We start from the raw sequence: 17,588 nt of genomic DNA, 5'->3' as shown, positions 1-17,588 counted from the left end.
TTCCTTTATTGCACATAACACTAGCTATGCATTGTTTATTTTGTATTTTTAGAAGTAGCAYTGTTGTACAATGTGTATACCCAAGAGGTTACACGCCCAGCCATGTAGATCAGTCAATTAACTCTCTTTATCCAAGAAAGAGAGACATCACATCTTTGAGTGGCCTGTGTGGTCAGCAGTTCATAACTCTRGGTGTGCCCATGAATYGAGTTTGTTTTCAGYGATTGTAGGTAGTGAACCGTTCAGTTGAACTGAGCCTCTGCCCACTGTGGATAAGCTGGGACACCTGAGCAAGGCTTTGTGAGTGATCATCTAGTGCAAGCAGGAGTGGTACAGCACACTGCTGCATCTGTCCCCTGAATTTCCATGAGTGCAGGGAGGATGAAGGGATGCTATTGTTTGTGAGGAGAGAACAGTTTTGTTTTCCCAAGCCAGATGTGTACATCACAGAAGACTGTAACAAAAGGTCATGTGTATCCTTGAGCATTTTATACAGCAGATACAACCATCAGGAAGTCTACAGCTGAACCTCTTAGGATAAACAGATGAATATTAATTCTGATCCATAAAGAGAGCTCAGACTCCAGATCAGGTGTATCTTGTGGCTTAGAGGCAGTACTTCTCATGTAACTGAAGAATCAGSTGTCTCTTACTCTTTGCTTGAAAACAGTATTTTTGAGCTCAGAGCAGTTTTTTTTCTGAACATAAGGGTTGTTTTAGTTCTTATGCTGCCATTTCATGGCAAGTAAAATTGCATTATTGTACATGCTGCTCTTTCATTAGCATTGCCACCTGGGTCAGATTGATGATCTGTTATGTCATTATCCTCTATGATAATATCCAGTAAAGATTTCTTTGGAGTCCATGAAAATACTCAAACTATAGAGTGATTGAGTGGTCAGATAATGCCAGCCCCCTTTCTAGAAATTCTTTTTGAAGGAATTTGCTAAACCACAAGTTTTATCTTCATTGGTTGATTGAGTAATTCTTCATAGGTTGGTCTTGCACAAATTCACTGTTGCATGTACTTAAACTCTTCACATTAAAAACACCCAGTGACAGAGTTTTTGCTGTATTTCATATCTTAGCTGTTCTGTCATCCAGCRCACCCCAGCTTCTTCAGTAGATCTTGTGCAAGCAAGTTGTTGACAAGCCTTTTGAAAAGCTGAGTTGTCAGCTGAAATCTTCTTTATGACTAAAGACAGTTTCCTTCATAGTATTTTGTGTATTGTTTTCTAGATATTTTAATTGCTGTACTTCTACTGTTTTAAATTACTCATTCAAACATATTGGTGATGTAAATGCTTATTCTTTTGTCATTTTTCTGATCTTCAGAGTAGTTTTTAGGGTTACAACACATTTTATCCTCTCTCCTCTATAAAGAGAGGGCTTCCCCATCACTCACTGTTCAGCTGTTTGCAATAAAATTCAGTTTGGGCTTACAGATTCTTTAGATCACTCCTGTGGCTCCATTTTCATAGCTGCGTATTATTTTTCTAAAAAGTTGTTCAATTTTAGCTGCTTGTCTTCATTATATAATGCTGCAGACATCAGAACTTAGCTTCCTTAGATGAAATGATACCCATATCTTCCAGTGGGAGTTATGGATGGAATATAATTCAGCCATGTGTTGTATTGTTCCAAGAAAAGTTTCAAGCTGTGTCTAGAATGCTTTCTATTTTCCTCTSCTTGGAGATAGCAAAGCTAAACTTRCACTGATTATTTCCTCTGGGAGATGAAAGGCACACCTCAAAAGAGTTGCTGGAATTAACTAAAGTCCTGTAAGATTAGTCATGAGTACACTTCTAACTCTACATTTCCTACTCTTTACAAACAGTTGCTGGTTTGGTCCATTAAGAATTTATTCTTATCTGTTTACATACATAATCAGCTTGGAGATGTGTTGATGGCTAACGAACTCTGTAAATTATTCATGGTTCTAAATAAAAGAAACAGAATCTAAAGACAGATTTTCTTSAGATTTCTAACAGTTTTTCTTCTAAAAAGAAGAAACAGATTCTGATTTACAACTTCTCTTTTCTCCCCTTTTTTCTTTAACTGGGGAGATTGAATGATTGTCAATTCTGCTTGTTTCTCTGCAAATTCTTCTTGAAAAYGTTGGGATTAATCAGAAATGTACAGAGTTTAGCTACTGAATCTGTTTCATTAATAGAAAATAATGTATCAGAAGATAGTCTTTATGATTAATGTTTTAGTTTGATGACTTGGAATCAATAAATTTAAATTCGACTCTCAGAATGTGTAATAAAAGTAATTGGAATGATGAATAACTCAGAATTCTGGGTACTGTGTCTGGAATTCCAGTGCAGACTTATCACATTCTGTGTGGTGGTTCTTAATAGCACTTTCTAGTTCATAATTTGCATTTACACTATATMGTACAATAAACCAAAAGTCTTCCTTCATACTTTTTGTTTCTGAGAATTAGAAAACATCCTGGGAGATTGTCACAAAATATAAAGTAGGAAGAWCCAAATGGTGTCCATCAGGTTCTTCAAACTGGAATAGAATGGTTAAGTAGTGATTTGAATTACATATAAAACATGGCTCCTGAATGGACCCCTTTAGTCTTCTGAATGTCTACTAAAAAGATGTTAATTGTRTAAATGGATTAAGAAATCACTTTCTTAAAGAAAGGGGGGGGGGACAAGGGAAAACATGCAAAGTACTTGAATGAGTATGGTTTGTTCTGTGTCAAATTGTATTTCTTTATATAAAAGTACTTCAAGAGGAGCAATGCTATCATATTTTTGACATCCAAAGTCTTCATCCTGCAAGTAAGCAGCTGCCTGATATGATTTGTACATACATGATATCCACATGTAGAACTGAAATCTGAACACTTCTGTTAAAAAGGCCTCAAGCTGTTTATGCATTCAGKCAATATGGGAAATGCTGTTGTAAGTGCATGTAAAGTCAATACTCYTTTTTTTCTTATAACTCAGTATTTTAAAAAAATCTTCACAAGGCTTGTGAAGACTCATTTTATCCCAGATGTGTGTAGACCTAAAAACAAAAAACTTAAATAACTGGTGATCTTCAGTTTTAAGACTAAACTTAGTTTTATGCTGCTTGGARAATGCTCTTTACCAAAATGAATAATGGTTAAAAAAGACTGTGAAACCAAATACCCTTACTCTGCTATTTTTGAATGCAGCCTTATGTCTGTGGTTGCTAAAAAAATGGAAAAGGAACCACAAAATAGAAACATTTTTCATATAAGAAAGCATAATAAATCACACATTACGTTTTGAGATTATGGCTATTTTTTCTGCAGAAACAAACTGAAGTCCTTCTCAGAGTTTCACAGTCCCTGTAGCTGGCCCCTGTAGTGTGCCCTGTTGCTGGGCCAGTCTTTGTTCTGGTTTTATCTTTCCTCACATTGTGCATTACCCTGACCAGTACAGACAGGTCRATTTCTGACCAACCCAGTTAGGCTKTATGCCTTTTTKTCTTAYGCTGTTACTGGTCAGGTTTTTTWAAATACCCTTTTTTAATTCTRACCTGCAAGATTTCTAAGTAATGGTCACAGTATCTTCATTTTCTGGTTTTTCAGCCTCATTATAATAGACTGTACATTAGTCTTTTGTAGGCCTTCTCTGTACCTGTTCCACTTCACATTAAATGAATGTGAACAGATGAATCCATTTAGTCAGATGAGATAATAAATTCATTTATTCTGTATCCAGTGTTACAAGCATATGCTTCCTTCTTGCTTGTGATAATACCTTATTTCTGGCAGATGCCACATATGAGTTTCACTGTTTTTAAAATATTAGACTGGATAACCRGTACACTGTTCATTTGGTGTCCTGATTTTGCTTGTATTTGAGTCACACTGACTGAACTATCTGGATTCCTGGATCCTTATGCGGATGCTGKTTTTGGTTTCAGCAGCTCAGACTGRCARATGCAGCAYGTACAAATAGMAAGCATTTTTGATCCTTATTTCTGATGTCATCTGGATGACTGTTCAAATTGATTCTGCTAGGATGTGTTTGGAGGAAAAAGGTCTAAATCAGTACTGCCTTGGTTTTGCTCCTCTTTTCACGTGATGTGGTGGTTACAACTTCTCCATAGCAATTTTGAGGAGTTCTAAGTGACTTTAGCTTTAAATTTAAGAAAGAGGGAASTTTTAGTTTCTCTTCACAGATTTGTCACATTATTTTGTCCGAGAAGTAAAAAAGGAAACAAAACTGCCAAAACCACTGTGTTGGCTCAATAAACTGGTTCAGTCAGATTTCTCTTCTACTCCTACTTCCTAAGATTATAGTGGAAATCAGTGTTTATTTTTGCCATTCACGTATTTGTCATAATAGCTGAGTGTTGGAGTTTTTTAATACTTTTCTTSTATGGAAGTAGATGGATTATCTTTGTAACAAGAATTGAAAATCTCATGAGAAGTTCATGTGTGATATTTTTTTTCCATTTCTTTCAGTGACAGCGTATTGGAACTTAGTGTTATGCCAAAAGATGAGGACATCCTTCAATTGGTATGTTTATGAAGTTTCTGTTCAGAGAGTATATTGGCTAAACAAAAATGTTCTGTTGTTGGTTGCAAAGTCTTTGAACTGTGCTGTCAGCAAATAATTAGAGTTAACATTTATCTCTTTGCCACTCCTGAGATATTTTCCAACCTCCTTGCCATGCCTGAAATTTCAGGGGAATCCAAACATAGGGAGTACTGTCTTCACATGGTATTTCTAACATGTTGAAAAATATATCTTGTTTATATTTTCACTGTAATTTGGATTAATTTCATTATGTTCAAATTTATGAATTGGATTGCTTCCTTTAACTAGGTTGTCCAGTTCTAAAGAGTTTGAATTGAAAAACTAGCATATGAAGCCTTTGTTAATTACTCACTAATTGTGAGTGGATTAAGCAATGTGATGAATGTGCTGAAGGTTATTACCAAGTTTTTTAATTGTGACTGCTGTAAGTGCTTTGTTACAGCCTGTTTGTTCTTGATTTGAACTGAGGTCCTGCATATGTAGTAAGATAATTCATCTCCCATTAAGTGTCTCTAAGTTCAAAAGAACCTTGAATAATAGACTATACATAAGTGCATATTGTGAAGAATCAGAAAAATGCCTGATACATTGATATGGCTTAGTTTAATTTTAATTGGAAGCAAAGGAAAGGAGATGACAAGCAGGTTAGATTTGCTTGTTAGTAGTTGGATAAGTGTATTTTCTAATCCACATAAAAATAGTAAGATGACTTGGTGTTAAGAAAAACATATAGGTTTCAGTAGCTGTTTTCCATTACTAAGGGTCAAATTAAWGGGTAAAGAAAAGACMAAAAAAACTTTGTTTTGCATYAAAGTGAAGATAGAAGCTAGTGTAKGATCTCTCCAGCTAGGACAAGAAGCCAAGATTATTAGAATAGAAGTGATATTTTGAGAATATTTGATAAAAAAATATTTCAGTAYTCCAACACAGAAAACATTGGGGGCAGGGTGTGAGTTCTGATTGCATGAATAAGTGGAAGAGAAAAGCTGTTGGGATGTTTTTTGTGCTTGCATTTCTTGTAGGGTATTGTTTTTTTAGTTTTTTTGTTTTTTTGTTTTTTTTTATGGAAACTGTGAATACATACAAATGCAGGAATAATGCTAACATTTAAATTATCTGAATGCCACATGCAGTCCTGTGGCCATAGCAGTGTAAGAATCTGGGCAAAGCAGGATTTGTAGTTTTAAAGYTAAACATTTGTATTTGTCTGGGTGAAAAGGGCTTAGACACATCCTCTCTGTTGGTGAAACACAAAGTGCAACCTTCAGTTGAAGTAGAGAGGAAAAATCATTGTTTGGATATAATTGTTAGATTAATAGCTGAGATAGGGCAGAGGGGAAAGAAAAGGATGATTGTTGCCATTGGGCTAGGAAAGTATATTAACAAAAAGAAAAGAAGGTTGTTCTCCTTGAGGAGATTGAGGGGTACAGAAAACAGAAAAAAAATCTGCCCATGGAAGTTCTAGAAACAGATTGGATATATGAAAAATCTTCAGGTGTCATTATACAAAAGTTCTTTTTGGATTGTAATATGTGATAGRGTCATGAATTTTGCATGTGAGTCTGCTCTGTTGAAGACAGAAGGAGGATTAGGTTCAAGAGGCCAAGTCATCATTTTGCAAAAAATGCTTTACATTGACCCTGTAGTTTGTGTGAGTTCCTTCAGTTGTTCTCTGCTGTGTTGGGCCATGATACAGAACATACTGTTCGCTAGGATTCATTTGTTTGGGGAAAAGTGAACTTGTCTTGAGTGCTTGCAGTGGCACATAGCATTTTCCAGAGGAAGCCATGGAGAGGCAGGTGTTTCCTGYGTTGGTGAGGGTGAGCACTCCTGTGCTTGGAGATGACCTCTGACACAGCAGTTTGTTCATTCAGTCCTGTCATGGAACACTTCAGTGTGTRTGTTTCCAAGTGTCSATCTTKGATGGTGAGCTGCAACTTACGAAGAAACAGATGACAAAAATAAATTGCATCTTAGAGCAGAGTCTGTCAGTTGTGGCCTATAGTTGTATCTGTTTTAGGCCACCACAGAGGAGGAAAGATTTTAGCACTTCTAAAATAATTTGCAGTCTTTTGAGACAGTGCATTCTCTGTCATTTTAGTAAAATGAAGAATCTATGCGATTCCTCTGAAGATAGTTAGGATAAACTGTTCTCACTGCGAAATTGGTGAAGATCTTTGGTAGTGGTATTGTCAGTGTAACTGCCAAGTGAGCAGTAAATGGTAAGGTACAGGGCCCTTATTAATAGGGGAGAAACTTACACCTGAAGTTATGTAAGCTATTATAGAATGTTAAATAAGTTAGTTATTATAGTTATATAAATAACTAAATAACTTAGTTATTTTCTGTGAGATATGTCATATATTCCACTGTAAATGCCTTCAGATGGTATCACTCATTGTAAACTGATGTTAAAAATAGAAAAACTCAAGGCACTACTGCATATTGTAGTGTGAGCTAATGAATGGTCTATCTAGTGCAAGGAGGATGGAATAGTTTCATTATATTCAGGAATTATGCTAGTTGTGCTAAGTTATATAGTTCTTGGCAGTCTGCTCTGTATGCTCATGACTGATGGCTAGAAACACAGTTGCTTGTTTCTATCCTTAGCTTCCTATTTATAAACCTTTCGTCTTTAGAAATATCCATATATGTCCGTGAACCTCTTGGTGTATTGAATTTCCTGAAAACAGGGCTTCAAATCCATTCATCAGTGGTAACAATGAAGTGGTACAATCCACAGGCCATTGCCCTCTTTGTTTGTTCACTGCTATGATGTTGAAAATGTCACTTTGTGCATAGGGAAAAGGGGATTCAAAACATCTCTGTCCATGATGAAAGCTTGATCTTTTGACAACTGCTTATATGTTGTAATTTGCATGCTTGTCCTCAGATTAATTAAGTAATTAATTTACTTAAATTTATCAAAAGAGATGATTTGGAGACATTTCTTTGTATATGACCATTTTGAAACTAGGAAGAGGAGGATTATTTTTAAGTTACATTATCCTTGGTGTTTCAAGTGTGATGCATCCATGTGCAACATCTGTAGCATTCTCAACCTTTTTTGACAGAATTTTGCTATCTTGTAGGTTTTAGTACCACCGACATCATGAGAATGGGAAGACACATTTAGGTCAACTACAAATAGTTCATTTTTGTCAAGTGTGTACAATGAAATTGTTGCTGTTTTGTAGCCTTTGGATTGCAAGTTTAATGCTAAAATGCTGTTCAAATTTTAACAACTTTGCAGTTGCTCAAAAGCTTTTTGTGCTGTGTGGAAGATACTGAATTTAGTGGTGCTCCATGGAGTAAATTGAGTTTTCCAAGCCTATTTACAGCTGTGCATTATTATGAGTCTTGTCAATAGACTTTGTTGTGTCCAACATATGTATGTTAGCACATCCTTAGTATGCAGGATTTTTGAATCATTTTTTCAGGGAAAGTTCACATTGGAATTTACTTGCTAATTGTTCGTTATGGATGTAAAAAAGAATACAGCCCACAAATCAGTGAATTTCTAAGTACCAGCCACTTGAAAATACTATTTTTTGGGAAAAAGGTATCTTTAATATGATCTGCATTGGAGCCGTTTATTTGGAAGGTTATTTGTAATGTAGCACATTAATCATTACATATAGTACTTATTATAGGTAAATACATGTAGATATTATTTTGTAGATTTATATAACTATGTTGTGTATAAACATACATGCTATAGGTAAGGTATCCTTATTTTCACATCATTTTCTAGCACTTTTCTCACTACGCACTCAAAAGTTCATCTTACCTAACTTTTAGCCTACCTCCAATAGTTTAATTTCTAAAAAACTATTTTACTGCAGGAATCACCCCAAAAGGTACAAGGTTACTTCTGATCTTAGGTGTTGTCACCGTTAAATTTAATTAATGTGCAGAKCTGTTGAAATGTGCCTCAAGCCTTCCAGAAAGAACTTTGCAGTTTCATTTACAGAAAGATGTTACTTAGAATTCTATGGATAAAGATAAATGTGGAAGTAAAAGGGGGGCTGTTCACTGCCATGTTTCTGACAAGTTAGATAAGAATAGTTAATTCTTTAGAGTTACAGACCAATGATGCTGCAGATCAATACCTGAAAGCTGACCACATTTGAACAGAAATGTTTTTCTTGTCATAGATAGTAGGGGAACCAAGAATCCTAGATGGGAATGATCAGGAAAATAACTAAAAGTCAGTTGAAGTATAGATCTTTTTTTTTTTCCTTCTTTTGAGTCAGGTGATATGGAAATTTTCAGTATATTGGATCTGTGCAGAAGAGTTTGCTGCATTATCCTTTCTGAACTTAGTATTTTTGTGGAATTTGGTGGCTTTCAAGGCCTTATAGTACCCTGAAATTGCCAGTGGTGCACCTATAAAAAAAAAAAAAAAAAAAAAAAAAAAACAAAAAAAAAAAAAACCAGTAAAGAAAAGTCCTCCACCAACAACAAAAAGAAAAGCAATTTAAATGCATCCTCGAGTTCTACATGTCCCAGTAACCTTGTATCTCTGTGACTGCAGGTCTGTCCACAGCTGGCTTCAATGTTAAAGACATATTATTTTTACTGTTTTTCTTCCTGAGACCATCCGTTTGTATCAGACCTAGTGGAGCAACATGGCTGTTTCATTGGCAAATTGTGAAGTATTTTTGTTTACTTTATTTTTTAATAAAGATAGAGTTATTTTCCTAAGTAGCTGTATTTAATGCAAAGACTTGGAACACTCTTTCACTTCCTTGAAGAAGAGACTTGAAGTTTGTTATCAAACACTGGATATATTAGAAAATACCCGTTGCATCAATCCTCCTAATCACAATTCAGACTTTACAAGATAGTCTCTTACACAGCTTATATTTGGAAATAAAATTTATTKGGCCTAAGGGCTTACATTTTGTGTACTAAAATGGCACTGCGTTTGGGAGGAAAGGGTGTGCATTTTTGGTTTTTTTTTCAAGTAATGTTATCTGACYGTAGTGTTTTCTCAGAGTAAAATAAAAGAACTTGAGCTGTATTACTAACATTCTTGCCAGARCAAACTGTAACTAGAAAGTGTTTCCTTTTAAGAGAGCTGTAAACCTTTTCTGGTGTGCAGTTCCCATACTCATGATGACTGTGGGATTAAGTTAGGACTGGGGAAGATAATAATTCAGTGGTAAAGAAATATCAACTGAAGCCAAATTGGTTGGAGAAGGAAAGAAAAATGCCTCGAGCTCAGTCTTGCAAGGAGTTAAGCACGTTACCTTCTGATTCATCAAAATGCTTRTCACCAATTTTGTGAATAGTTGTGTTGAAATCAGTGTTGTTATTCATCCTGTAGTGAAGTGCAGTGAAGCACACCTATCCGTAGTGAAATACAGGGCTGCTTGTTTTCATGGATCTGGGCTAAGTGGTGTAGGATATTTTCAGTTTGGGCTCTTGAAAGGACAGGGTTTCTCCATGATTCTTTCTGAGAGGMATCCTCATGCATTTGACTGTTACTGTTCTAGTATCTAAGGGCATAAAATCAAGGGGRGAAACATGGGACCAGCTGAAGTTCAGGTGGTAATTTACCTTGTAAAATGCTTTATTTGCTTGAAATGTGTTTTGCCTGTCATACAGCATGAACGTATTACCTTAGGACTTAAACCCCTGTTGGTTCTATAAACTCGCAGTAAGAAATTAATCCTTTACCATAGGAGTTTGCAAACTTTGTGCAAACAAAACCAGATTGCAAGRTGGGAAGAAATGGTACCAAATAACTGGAAACATGCTGAGTTCTTATTGTAAGAGCTGCAATTTTCTTTTAGTAATTGTTGCAGAGCTGTTATCCATCAGAGCATTTAATGTCATTCTAAATTGCTGCATTTGTATGGTAGTCTTTTAAAACTACCGTTGTTTTGAGAAAGTGGGAAATAGCTCATAAAACATCAAGACTGATTTTTGGATCATGTTGGGACTTCTGAATAACTGCTGAGTATCCAGTTCTGTAGAAACTGAAATGGTAAACTGAAAACTTGGCTGGTGTCTGAATCAGGAGTATCCCTGATCTGGATATTAAAATTTTTCTTTTCAAAGTTGTGAGCCTTTTTTTGTTTGATTTGTTTTTTTTTGTTTTTAGACTACAAACACTTAAAATTCAGCCATACCCTAATGACAGTTTTATGAATGTATCCTGTTGCAATCAGGTATTGAGGAAGCATTTTCACAGGATTTATTGTTAGAGAAACTAAAGAGAGAGAGAAATACTCAAGTATGTTTTATGTGGTTACAAAATATGTTAAATGTCAAAGCAGTATATGAACTAATATATTGGCTATTTCACATTTCTTAGTCTCTAGACCTCTTCTAAAAATATCATAATTTTATGCTTAAAGCAGTTAAAATATTTCGTTGTAAAAAGACTGATTATGCATCCTTCAGCGTGAAATTATTCAGGATAGATCCATGTGTTGCTTTGTAAGTTGCATTATTTTTTGTAGGCCCTTAATCAGAGTTATGAAACAAAGATACCAAATGTTCTTTACGGAAATATCACAGTCCCATCTACAAACTTTCACTCTCTTAGGAGTATGTTCAGCTTTGTTTCAGTGATTTCTTGGGTAGTGGGTGAAATGAGGTTGAAACTTTCCATCATCAAAACCTTTTTTCCAGTAACTGTCTTACACAGAACTGGCAGTCTGTCTGTCTGGATATATCTGCAATCACGGAAAAATACTTTTTTTGGGGAGGAGAAAATCTAGCTGCTCTCATTTTGGAYCCTGTGGGAATGCTGTCTTCTGAAGGTGATATTGTAATACCTGTGATAAATTTTGTCAAAAGCTGRGAGCTTATTTTTATACTTATTTGAAGTCTTTGGCTGCAATCAGATCACACCAGCTTTGGAATTTAGCCTTTCTGCTGTCAAAGTCAATGAAGCATTGTTTGTCAGGGGAATGTTTTGCAAAAACATAAATGGGGTGTATTTTCTGTTGTTGTAATGTGTGCATATCCCAGAGAAGGTGGGATATCAACTATTTTATCAGTTGTATAAATTGATCATTATTTTCTCATTGGGGGCAGTATATGATTTTTTTTAATTTTGTCTTGCATGCCAGAAGGATCTTGCTCAATCTGTTTTCTGGGTCTTCAGCATCTCCTCAAATTTTTTTGTTTAATTCTTACAGCCCATCAATATCTTGAATAATCATTTATTTAAAGGTTTAGAAATGTTTGTCTTTGTATGTTCCTTCCCTCCATTAAATGTGTCAGTGAAAGCCTGTCCTGATTTTTACTATGACTGGAGCAAAAAAAATTACAAATCACATGAGGAGRGTGTTTCTGCAGCATCATTCCTCTAATTTCAGATGTACAGCGTGAAAGCAGCTGCAGTCAGCTGACAGTCTGTGGTCGTGTTCAGATATATGTGAGGAAGGGGCGTGCTGTTTTAAATGCATAATAAAGCTGTTGTTTCGTCACCAGGAAGCAGGGTTGGATGGTAGCAGCCCAGGGAAATGAGAGACAGTAATGTTGCTGTAGTGGAAGGGAAGTCTCATTGCACGGAGCCAGAGCTCTCTGCAGGCAGCTGTAAGGATGCACCAAGGCAAAATGGCACAAATGTATTTTGCTTTCTGCAAAGGCACAGGATAAATGCAAGGAGCAAATAAAAGCCTGAGATGAACATGCTCACAAGGAGGGTGAAGTTATTTTTTATGCTCTACTGCCCTTTATGTCTGTTGGTACCTTCCAGTGAAATCAGTGTAGCTGTATTTTTAGCTTGCTGTAGTCAAYATCAATATGACAAGATAATTCTGTCTTTACATCTGTAAGCAGTTTTTACTGTGTTTTCCTGTTTTCTGCCAGCTGCAGTTTACAAAGGATGTCACAGCACTGGTAAGAAATGTACAGTAGCCATTTCTCTGATGGTTTTGTAAGGCATGTTTTTCTTAATGATTTGTGAGAAGCAAGAATATGAAACAGCAAGTTTGGAAATGGGCTAGATAGTCTGAGCTGAATTTTCTTCATAATGCTGATATCTTGGTTTGTGGTTTGTGCCTGTGTTATTTGGTCTGTTTTCTCTCGGTGTGCTTTAATATTCTGCACTTCACTAATGCTCGGTGTAACATTGCAGCAGTATTGTAAATGCCTCGCCCTCCTCTGTACTTTGCTCTGTGTTAATTTTATGGCTGCACTTGGGCTTTTATAACTGTCTACTGTTAAGACAGAGCACATTGATAGACTGGAATTGAGCATGTTATGATTTGAACAGGAAATGCTGTGATATGATACCACGCCTAAGCGTGTAAAAGCCCTGAGAAATTATTTTAATCGTCTGTTCCATTGGCAGGCTCTGCATTGGCTCTTTATTTCATTATGTTCAAACTGAACAAAGTCATGCTAAAGTTTTTCAATAATAGAATATTGTTAAAGTATTCTGTATGCTTCTCATCAATTTTTTATTTTGACTGTTCTGTTAATTTCACAATGACAAATGCTGCTTTTTAGAAATGCTGCAGAAGCATAATAAGTGTAACATAACTGTCTTTTTCCTTAGGAGTCAGGTTTTATGCATGAAGATGCAAAGTGCACTAAGGAAATTAGAGATTTCAGTTTGGGTTTCAGTAGTGCGTGGACAGTAGTGGATATGCATGAATTTTCATACTATTTGTACCTCAAAGTTAAAAATGCTAAATATCATTAATATTTTTTCCAGTAAAATTTGTGTATCATGTAATTGCTGTCTTCTGTAAAATATAAGATGACTTATAGGGTGTTGGCTCACAACAATATGTKACTGCTTCAATTTATTCATTATATGTTTCAGAACAGTAGCTTTTATGTAGAAGACATCTTAGAGGAGTGTGTGTGTATGTGCATTTATTTGTCTGCACTTTTCATATGTACTGCATTTAGCGAACAGACTTGTTTTATACCCGAAGTGAATAGAGAATTTTCTAGTGCTGGTTGAATTTATTATGCAGCATTTTAACCTGTCGATTGCTGTGAAATTCCAGTTTCCAGCAATGGGAGCTTAAATGGGAAGAATATGTGAACKAACGTGTTAAAAAGCAAAATTAAGGGAGAGGAAAATAATGCGTTTTGTGCTCATAGATTTTGAGAAACCTGCCTCASTGTCCTACTTGCAGTATTTCTTAGAATTGGTCATCACTTGAGGTTTTTAATTGCTGAGGGAGGGAATGTGTGTCATGATATTGCTTGTACTGTTTGTGTTCACTAAGGGGATGGAATGCTGTTTTTATCTTTCCAGCTAACATTTTGCATAAAATTAGAGGGAGTGTGAGTTTTGAACCTGTGTTCCCCTCGCTTGAAGCTTGATAATGCAGTACTTGATGGTGAACTTTTCCMTTCCCTCACTACTGAGCACTCACCTAATCTTCTCTCCACAGGCATATTCCCAAGATGCCTACCTGAAAGGCAACGAAGCTTACAGTGGTAATGCCCACAACATCCCTGAACCACCACCAATATGTTATCCACGCCTGACATCTGCAGCCTCTGTTAAGGCACAAGCTGGAGACAAGCTACCTTCTGACTTCTTGCTGGGGAAACAGCAAGTCAGTAGGCCAGTCCGGGCATTGACACAGCCAGAGAGGGCCTACAGAATGGAAATACAAGTGCCTCCATCACCAACAGACATTGCAAAATCAAACACAGCCGTGTGCGTTTGCAATGAAACTGTAAGGACTGTTATTGTGCCTTCTGAGAAGGCTGTAGATTTGCCGTCTTGCAGAAATAATCAYGCCGGTCCATCGCACAGGACAGAGGAAGTAAGATACGGCTTAAAAGACCAAACCAGTCTAAAAGCACGGACCACATCACCACCATCTCTAGTGTCCACTGCCATTGTACTTCCCCAGACTCCAATAACAAGACCAGYTGATACAACTGGAACAGCGAGTAAAGCTTCAAATTACGTAGTATGTCCAGAAGGCATCCCAAGCACTAGACCTTCTACTCAAGCCACAGACTCGCCCTCAGTCTCTACTAATCACTACAGCTCTCCAACCTCCCACCAGCATATAGACTGGAAGACCTACAAAACCTACAAGGAGTACATTGATAACAGGCGCATGCACATGTATGGCTCCCGAACGATACAGGAAAGGTTAGATAGTTTAAGGGCAGCTTCTCAGAACACAACAGAGTATAATCAGGTGGTGCCAAATCGCACTGCTTCTCAGGTACGGCGCAGGAGCACCTCTCATGACAGGGTTCCGCAGTCTGTCCAGATCCGGCAGAGAAGTGTATCCCAGGAAAGGCTTGAAGATCCYGTGTTGATGAAAGAATGGCCACGAAGTGCTTCACAAGATACTCTAACTTCACCTTCAGTCAATGCTAGGAATCACAGGGCTCGGTCATGGGATTATCTCAGCAAACAGGGTGAAGTGCTAGAAAATTTTCATTCTGAGAATATGATTGCAGATGCAAATGGAGATAGGAGAAAGACTTACAAATGGACAGGGTTTAGTGAACAAGATGATCGGCGAGGTATTTATGACCGATCTAGACAACATGCATTTCATATGTCCCTTCGAGGTCAAAATTTTCCTATTGCTCCGAGTGCTTATATTTCAGACAACAGGAGAACAGGTAGTAGAGCTTCTCTGCCTGGTTCACACTTTCAGAAAGTTTCCCCAGATATTAAAATGCTACAGGCTTCTCGCGATTTGCAGACTCCTGGGGGAGTTTCAAAACCTGCAGCTGTTTCACAAGAGAGGTTGTCTCTCACACCAGCCAGAAGTTCTAAAAGTAGCTCACTGAAGAACTCAGCACCCTATGCAGCAAAACCATCGATTCCTCTTAGCCAGGGCCTGGATGTTATTGCCAGCAAAGACCAAAGAACAGTAAATCACTTGCATCAGAGCAGTGTGTTAAACCAACAGTCAAGGATCCGAGCTGAAGGTGCCCCAGATCACAAAACGGAAACTGGTAAAACTATCCCACCCTCTTCTCTGTCTCCAGCTTCCGCCAAACTTGTTCAGCCGGCAAGTGAGTGTTCAACTACCTCTGACAATGTAGATGGTTCCATCAGACAAAAGATTCATGGTTTTGAAAGGGAAGATGTTCGTGAGTCTGAATGTCTGCAAATGGATGTTCARGGAAATGACAAAGACATGGTGGTCATGCGGGACAAATCACCATCTGGCCACCAAACTCCYCAGCCTTTGAGGCATCAGTCCTACATTCTTGCTGTAAATGACCAAGAGGCAGCCTCAGACACTACCTGTTGGTTACCTAACGATGCTCGGAGAGAAGTGCACATAAAAAGAATAGAGGAAAGGAAAGCATCAAGTTCCAGCCCACCTGGTGACTCTTTGGCTTCAATTCCATTTATTGGTGAGTTAAGTTATTATTTCAGTGTATATCAGATGTTTTTTCTGTGCTAAAGGTGATGAAGAACACCATGCCAGGTAGCTGACTGCTGTTCCTGTAAACGCTGAGTTTGAAGGGCATGGGAGATTTTTCTCATCTAGAATAACTTTAGGTTGGTAAAAATAAAAATATTTTTCAGTGGAGGAAGACAGAATGTTCTGTTTTGTTTTGGGGGTCCTGGAGAATGAGTGTAAAAAAGCCTACAGTGATGTAGTATTTTTCTAGAGTTTTCCTTAACCCTCTGGATAAATCTGTGTTACATAACTGCATCTGGTTATCAYTCCGTATAATGTTCTGATGTTACGTATATGGACAACTAGCATTTGCAGTATCCTATAAATATTCTTACTTCTCTAATATAGAATGTATTTGGAATCTACTAAAGAGAGAATACAGATACAAATCCATATAAGGGTGATTTGTGGGGAAAAAAAAATTTTTCAGCCGAATAGGTATGGTGGAAGCATTCTGAGATTCGGAATAGATGAAAGCTGTTGCAGGTGAAATAGCAATAGCAATAAAAAGAAGTGGATTTGTAAGTAAAGAWGATAATGTGGATATGAATGAAAGGGTTTGTGGAAGAAGAATTTGAGAAGGCAAAAGGATTTGCCTGTGTGCTGTGGCACAAACAGGGTTGGAATTATAGGGAATTTATAGGAAGGGGGCTGAAGAAGGAAAGAACTAAAGAAAGGAATGGAAATAGTAGAAAAATATAAAATTATATTGAATTTTGGATGTGTGATGAATTAGTGTCTTGCTGAAGGGACAGTGGCAAAGCATTTCTGTTCTATTCAGTCAATGCCTCTGTTGTCTTTACCCTGCTGTTGTTGTTGGGTTGGATTTTCATTTGTTGTGGCTGATTTAATCCTTTATAGTCTGGATGTCTGTGAATCATTTGCCACAGGAGTTGATTTGTACCTGGCTGTCTGTGCTCGAGTTTTGTATAAGAAGTATTCAGWAAATACTGAATCCTGAATTTTGATTCTTGAGCTCATCTATGTGAAAAACTATTCTTTCTAATGGGATCTGAAGCAGTGATTTTTTTGTCCCTTAGCATTATCTATAATATTTGCTACTAGCTGAAAGTGAATAACCGAAAAACAGTGAAAAAGTTTTGTATTCATCAGAGAATGGAAATCATAGAAACAATACCATAACTCTGTTATTTTGACAGAATACTGCTAAGACATTATAAAGTGCTTTCTTAGCTATAGCAGATGCTCTTATGTTGGGTTTTCCATTTTGAATGGGAGTGTTTTAGATTTTTTTCATTGYTATTACTGGATGCATCAGTATCCAGTATAATTTTAGATTCTTCTTTAGACCCAGCCAATCTTCCTTTAAGGATTAGCACAAGTTTGTAATGCATGTAACTGATCTTTGTGCAGGATTTTTTAATACTCTGCCTAAAAACCATGTTGGGCTCTTGATATAGCTACATACTGTATTTGCTGGGAGTRTTCTAATTCCATACAGTTCAAACRTCATGTTAAAGTCAGACCAAGATAGGTCAAGTCAAGCCCAACCTTTTCTGTGCCATCTGCTATCTTGGTTTTGACAGAGATTTCCCATGAACTTTTATGTATGTGACTTGCTTCCATATTTTAGAGAGATGTGTTGATTAAAGTTCAGAGAAGCCTTAAACGTGTCAGGTGCACTGCATTTGGCAGCAGCTGAGCAGTTCAGAAG

General features: G+C 37.0%; 1 protein-coding gene across 4 annotated transcripts in view; it reads left to right on the top strand.

Annotated features, from left to right (window-relative positions):
- Positions 1-17,588, top strand: part of ARHGAP21 (Rho GTPase activating protein 21) — a 111,681-nt gene that overhangs the window by 67,975 nt on the left and 26,118 nt on the right. For all 4 annotated transcript variants that reach the window (XM_057383981.1, XM_057383974.1, XM_057383988.1 and 1 more), the window contains 2 exons: positions 4,460-4,514; positions 13,913-15,863. In XM_057383981.1, coding sequence (XP_057239964.1) covers positions 4,460-4,514; positions 13,913-15,863 — 2,006 coding nt within the window. The remainder of the gene's footprint in view (positions 1-4,459; positions 4,515-13,912; positions 15,864-17,588) is intronic.

Source organism: Malurus melanocephalus, unplaced genomic scaffold (genome assembly GCF_030028575.1).
Source record: "Malurus melanocephalus ecotype Western Australia unplaced genomic scaffold, MMel_1.1 scaffold_14, whole genome shotgun sequence".
NCBI lineage: Eukaryota > Metazoa > Chordata > Aves > Passeriformes > Maluridae > Malurus > Malurus melanocephalus.
Note: the sequence above shows the minus strand (reverse complement) of the source record. Positions and strands in the feature narration are given on the sequence as shown.